At 42.5% G+C, this 6479-nt stretch overlaps 1 protein-coding gene across 1 annotated transcript; it reads left to right on the top strand.

Moving 5' to 3' along the window:
* The first annotated feature begins 342 nt into the window (after positions 1-342).
* hapln3 (hyaluronan and proteoglycan link protein 3) lies at positions 343-5632 on the top strand. Its single transcript, XM_026366582.2, has 5 exons — positions 343-445; positions 1294-1452; positions 2674-3072; positions 3671-3973; positions 4088-5632. The coding sequence occupies exons 2-5, from the start codon at positions 1305-1307 to the stop codon at positions 4363-4365; spliced, it is 1128 nt and encodes a 375-aa protein (XP_026222367.1). The 5' UTR covers positions 343-445; positions 1294-1304; the 3' UTR covers positions 4366-5632.
* The last annotated feature ends 847 nt before the right edge of the window (positions 5633-6479 follow it).

Raw genomic sequence — 6479 nt, 5'->3', positions numbered from 1 at the left:
AGATGGAGGTTGGTGGTACAGGGTCGCCAGTGTTATTAGAGCGTTGATCATTAAGTTGTTCTGCACACCGTGGGATTCTCTGATTGGTTAGAAAAATAATCCTCTCTCAGAAACCTTTAGAAAAGAACATCTCTGCACTTCATGACAGGAAGTTTCCAAGTACAGTTAAACTCCAACTGCACATTAGAGAAAAGTTCCACAGTGTCTCTTTAACTTTTAGTCTGATGATATCTTATAAAGTCCTGCGTGTTTTAGTATTTATGTGGGGTTTGCATATCTGCGTGTGCCTACGTCACAGCGAGAACTTCAAACGGGATGCCTCTTGTCGTGACGTCACGGGCGCTCCTCCGGACGCGGAGCGGCGCAGCGCGCACAGAGACGCGGAGACGGCGGAGGATGAGGAGGAGATGAACTGAAGACACACGGGGCGGACAACTGGTTATCTGTGAGTCGGCTTATTTACGACTTCTCTTTTCAGTTTTTTTTTACCCTGCGACCTTCATGAGTCCGATTGAAACCAGACAGATTCAGTTAGAAGATTTAATGACTGAACTTTGGAGCAAAAATTCACCGCTGTGTTAACGCTTCACTAGAAATAAGGGCTGCTTCAGGACGGAGCACAGAGGAGTCGAAAGACATTTAATACACTTTATTATTTCACAACGAAATACTTTATCAGCAGCACGGATTTGTTAAATAATTTAGGTGTTGGACACTTTAGGGAAGATGAAGTGGAAACTTCCAACTAAATAATTACGGATAATGTGTTTAACATATATTTCTGATGGTTGTCTGCCAACAATGTGAGGAAGGTTTCATCATTTTCTACCTTTAGCCTGTAATACATTTCCACACACCTATGATTTTTTTCAGTTGCAATAAATTTTGACTGTTCTTATTTGCATAAAATGATTTATAGAAAAAGAAATGTGATGTTTTTTATTACAAAATAAGAATTTATGCATCAAAACGGTGGTTTATACTCTACATTCACACTTTAAGCACTAAATTATCAACTAATATGATTTTAATTTGACTATAGGGTTATAAGTAAACACTGCGTCCTGCCCTTTAACCCAGGGTGAAGGACTCTAATCCAGCACAGGCCAATTTGTGAAGTATTCATTTTTAAATGGATGTGACAAAGTGTTTTGAGGTGTAGTGGCACCGAGGAGCCCAGACACTGTTCACGGATTGAGTACAGTGTGACTCACAGGGTGGAGCTTGGTATTTATGGCAGTTCTGATGAGGGACAGCTGAATAAAGTCGATGTATTTTTCTCTCATTCTTCAGTCCAGCACAGCATGATGCTCAGCCTACTGCGCCCCCTACTGGTCTTCTTCCTGTCCCTGCTGCTGCTGCTGCTGCTGCCCGGCACTCAGGGCTGGGCCCCCGGGTACAGCAACGGCTTCCACTACCAGGACATCAGCAACGGCAACGGCAACGGAGAGAGTCAGTCCTTAGTGTGTGTGTGTGTGTGTGTGTGTGTGTGTGTGTGTGTGCTTGTCAGTGATAAATATATAAAAAGATTATTAATGTAAATAGTTTGGGAGAAGACAGAACTGACCTGCAGGGACTTTGTTTGCACGTCACACTAGTTTAGGTTCATAAATATGATTGGACAGATGTTTCTCAAGACACTTTGAAGCGATGGTATAATTTACATTTGGCAGATGTGCTTATCCACACTTACACGTGAATTTGATTTGCTCAGTAAGCTGTTCCAGAAAGACATTAACTTTAATACAACTGTGTTTGACAAGTTAATATCTGCTGTGAGATCCAGGCCGTGCAGCTGTGGCCCAGTTTTTAGGCTGATTCTAATTCGATTTTGAACACGTTAATGTTAATCTCACTCATTTCAGAGCTGCATAGATGTTAATCAACAAAGATGGACACATCATCACATGTCAGCATAATTCAAATAGAAAACCGTGGTACACTGAGCGACCTGTTGAATGACAAGTCCAATTGAGCAAACTGTGTTTCATCACTGCTTGACATTTTAAGTCAGGTAGGGTTTATTTAAACAGCACTTTTAAAACAACAGAGGTTGAGCCAAAGGACTTTTAAACTGTGTACACATTACAACAACATATAAGAATTATAACAACATAACATAACATAAAAAAAGGTTAAAATACATTTAAAATACATAAATTAGGGCGACTTCAAATTGAACTAGAAGCAAGGGAGGGTATTTAAATTGACTGTCCCACAGCCTGGAGGCAGCAATAGCAAAGGCTCAGTGTCCTTTAGTTTTAAGGGTGGGGGACTAAGAAAAGTTCTGTGGAATTTGACCTCAACGACCTAGAGGCAGAGCGCAGGATTAGTAAGTGAGTAATGTATATTTTAACATATCATAGCAGGGAAAACACAGGTGTTCCCAATAACACCAATAACTGCTGTTATTCCCTGTGGTGTACGAGTTTCAGGGCCTTGATGTTGTGCATTGCGTCACTTCTGGTTTGGATAAGTCGGCCAACTGAGCTATAATGTAACCTATACACACAGTACGGATTAAAGGCACAGAACGAAACTTTAGATTTAACCATTATTGGAAGTGTCTCATCAATCTATAATACAGAGAACACGAATACTGAATACAATCAGAACTCTACTGGATAAAACCTGTTGTTATTTTCCTCTTTCCCCCCTTTTCTTCTTTTCTAGTCTACTTCAATGGCGTCCGTCTCCTGGTGGAATCCCCACAGCCTTCAGTGCTGGCAACCAGGGGCAGCAGCGTCATCCTTCCCTGTCACTACCACTACGAGCCCGAACCCTCCACACCGCGCAGGACCCGGGTTAAATGGTCCTGGTTACCTGCCAACACCATCACAGAGCCTGCCTCCCCTGAAGACCTCGCCAAGGAAACTGAGGTTATGGTCACCATGGGCAACCGCCACCGTAGCTATGGCAGCTTCAAAGGTCGTGTGCGGCTGCGCCGCTCAGCACCAGGGGACATGTCTCTAGTCATCAATGAATTGCAACTCAACGATACAGGAAGGTATCGCTGTGAGGTGATTGACGGCCTGGAGGACGAGAGTGTGACTGTGGACCTGGAGCTGCGGGGTGAGAAATACAGTTTTTATGTCGTGGCTGAGGTCTTTTCACCTCAAGTCGATTCGTTTGCACTAAAAATTTAAATGACATCGGTGTCATTTCTAATCCTTTTCAAGATGACTTGAAGTGTAGCACCAGCCAGAGATTTCCAAGTCTGCAGGTAGCATTCGACAGCACATTAACATTATTCGCTGATGTAGCTGAATCTGAAATTTTAGCTCCCCAAGTGACCCACATCTGAGCCACTTACACTCATCACAGGATTTGAGAGAAAAATCTGAACTGAGCAGTAAAGCCTTAGCCTTGCTGCAAATTTGTGCTGAAAAACTTTGTGCTAGCACAAAAAAATGAGAGGTTCATGTCTGTTAGGCTGCACACACAGCAGAAAGAAACGTTTTAGAAGAAGAGCAGATCATATTCAGATGAACGAGTGCCATGATTGGTGCCATCACACCTAAATGAAACAGCTGTAACATGACTTACTGATTGATAGTCATCACTGAAACACTACCAGCCCCAAAAACCAAGGTATTCATCACAGGAGGCTTTGGTAACGTCACTTATCTGTACGTTGTGATTTCATAATGCACTTCTCTTCCCTGTAAAGGCGTGGTGTTCCCCTACTACTCTCAGAAAGGACGCTATCATTTCAACTTCTTTGAGGCCCAACAAGCGTGTCGAGATCAGGATGCCACTCTGGCCACATTTGAGCAGCTCTTCACAGCGTGGGAGGATGGGCTGGATTGGTGTAATGCTGGCTGGTTGGCTGACGGCACCGTGCAGTATCCAATCACAGTCCCACGTGACGGCTGTGGGGGAGTTGATTTAGCTCCTGGTCTGCGTAGCTATGGGCAACGACACCGCCTCCTCCATCGCTATGATGCTTTCTGCTTCTCCGCCTCAGTCAAAGGTCAGTATGAGTCTAAATGTTTTTACACTGGATGTGGGGGTGAAGGTGTGTGTTGTGTCTTCAGTTTGCTTTGCTGTAGAACTACAGAGAACTTCTCTGATCTTGCCTCCTTAGGGATAGTGTACTTCTTAAAGCACCCGACCAAGCTCAACTTCACAGAGGCGGTCCAGGCTTGTGCTAGTGATGGAAGTCAAATCGCCAAAGTGGGACAGCTTTTCGCCTCGTGGAGACTGAAGGGATTGGACCACTGTGATGCAGGCTGGTTGGCTGATGGGAGTGTCCGTTACCCTATCAATAAAGCCCGTTCCAACTGTGGCCCACCAGAACCAGGGGTGCGTACTTTCGGGTTCCCCCCTCTGTTCCTGAAATACGGTGTCTACTGTTACCTGTAGACACTTGAGACATTAAGAAGCTGATTCAACGCTCTGGCCTGGAGGTTAGCATTAGCCGTAGCCTGGATGCCAATTAGCAGTTAACCCGTTTGTCCATTTTAAAGTGAAGCCAGCGGTATTACATTTACTACCAGTCATCAACTGTTAAACTGTGTACATCCATAATGTGGTGTTTTCTAACCAGTATGTTGTCACTGGAACATAACTCACATGTATTTGTTGAACATATTTCAAAAGCATGAGCATTTATATGCTGTTTTAACACCCTTCCATCTTTTGGGAAGACATCCTATAAGATTTTGGACCCTGGCTGTAGAGATTTGTTTCATTCAGTTGAGGTGATGAGTTTTCAGTCCAGGTCCAGTTCTTCTTCAGAGGTTCTGGACAGGCCCAGCCAGGTTTTTCCAAACTGTGAAAACAAATTCTTTCTAGACCTGGCTTTTTGTGCATGTATGCTGTAATATTAGCTGGGATATCCTCATCAGACGTCTTAATATCTGTAAAACTCAACAGACACAGGTCTCTCCCTCCTACAGATACAGAGAGTGCATCGTTTGTTGGTTTGTTCTTGGCTTCGTTTATCTTGGTTGCAAATTAGTCTCTCACATCCCACAGAGCAGATTTTGCTTTAAATAATTTCCCACTTCCTACATTTGAACAGCTTTGACTTCAATCCACGAGCAGCTCTGACTTTAAATCGCAGATGATTCATTTCAAACAGATTTTGGACACAGAAAATGTATTCATATTCAAACCTACTGCACTCCTAACGTGACTTCACCTAATATAAAAACAGTAGAAACATTTCAGAAGTGTGAAACTTCCAATCTTACATCAGCAGATTTTTAGTTTTATTGCCCTGTTACAGAGCATCTTGATGGTAAAGGAGTGGAGAGTGATTCTCATTCTGTTTCTGTCAGATCTTTACAGTTGGTCCGTAATCGTACACTGTCACTTCCACTTTCTAACACTGTGAAATAGAATGGGGTCTTTTGTTTGTCTCCTAAAATGTCCAAGCATCCCGTTTTATATATTATATAAGTATAATGCGTGTTTTTCACTTTGTGATTACAAGTAGTTGACATTGATAAAAAAGAAAGCATAAGTTATGAGTAAGTATCTGTATTGTTTTAATATTTAAAATACCATGTTTACATCCATTGTGAAAGAAGAAGTGTTTCGTTACACACATGTACCTTTTAATGTTTTTTATTATCTATGCATTTGTACTATTTCCTACAAATTAATAAAAACACTTCTGTAAAGACGTGTTTGAAGAAATAAGGTATAATTTAGGAACATTTGTGCAATCGTTAGGTAGATTTAGGTGCGGCTGATCCAACACACCTGGAGACACCCTGACAACAGGTTCAGATTGTGAGTTCTTCTATGTGCTGATGACTCGGTCCATTGTTGCTTGGGACCGTGACCAAGTTCGTCAACCACACTTTCAACCCTGTTGTAAAACCTGACATGCCTACGCCGGTTCTGACATCAAGAGAAGAGTCGATTTATTTTAAACCTGATGCTGTTTGTCACCACCAACAATGGGTCCAGTGCTTTGCGTGACTGAAACACTGCAGCTTCAGGTGAGTCAAACCTGTAAATGTGTATGTAGAATATTAATCTGCAAAGTAGCTGCAGCTGCCAAATATCAGTATCAAAAACATACAAATTACCACAAATTACTTTCCACCACTTTTAAAACGTTCATGCTTCAGTTATGTTTAAAAAAGAACACTTCAGTTTTTATTTCCAGGTGTTTATATCTGGATCCGATACACAACTTAAAAGATGGCACCTTCAGTTTGAACTCTACCTGCCATTACAGTTTTACTCACTGTTCAAACAGGACTGTGAGTAGAGGTGAGATGGTTTACTGACACGTACAAAACAGTCGTTGTATGTAAAGCAAACAGACGCCGCTCTGTCTGGGCATGATGCACGTTTTAGATGTGCGGAGCTGTACGTGCTGCACCTTCCTGCATCCGGGTGTGAACAGAAGTCACAGTGATGAAGTCAGCCAGTTTCATAAACATGACTTATTTACACCTGCTGGCCAAACATGGGCACAAACACACACACACAGATTACTAGTGCACGTACACTTCTGG

This window comes from Anabas testudineus, chromosome 6 (assembly GCF_900324465.2).
Source record: "Anabas testudineus chromosome 6, fAnaTes1.2, whole genome shotgun sequence".
In the NCBI taxonomy this organism is placed as follows: Eukaryota; Metazoa; Chordata; class Actinopteri; order Anabantiformes; family Anabantidae; genus Anabas; species Anabas testudineus.
This window is presented reverse-complemented; position numbering and strand designations above follow the sequence as displayed.

What these genes read in the sequence shown, in the direction of transcription:
- hapln3 (XM_026366582.2), top strand. Translation starts at nt 1,305, where the DNA reads ATGATGCTCAGCCTACTGCGCCCCCTACTGGTCTTCTTCCTGTCCCTG. An exon ending in CGGCAACGGCAACGGAGAGA is followed by an intron (nt 1,453 to 2,673) that starts GTCAGTCCTTAG and finishes CTTCTTTTCTAG; the next exon opens with TCTACTTCAATGGCGTCCGT. An exon ending in CTTCTCCGCCTCAGTCAAAG is followed by an intron (nt 3,974 to 4,087) that starts GTCAGTATGAGT and finishes TTGCCTCCTTAG; the next exon opens with GGATAGTGTACTTCTTAAAG.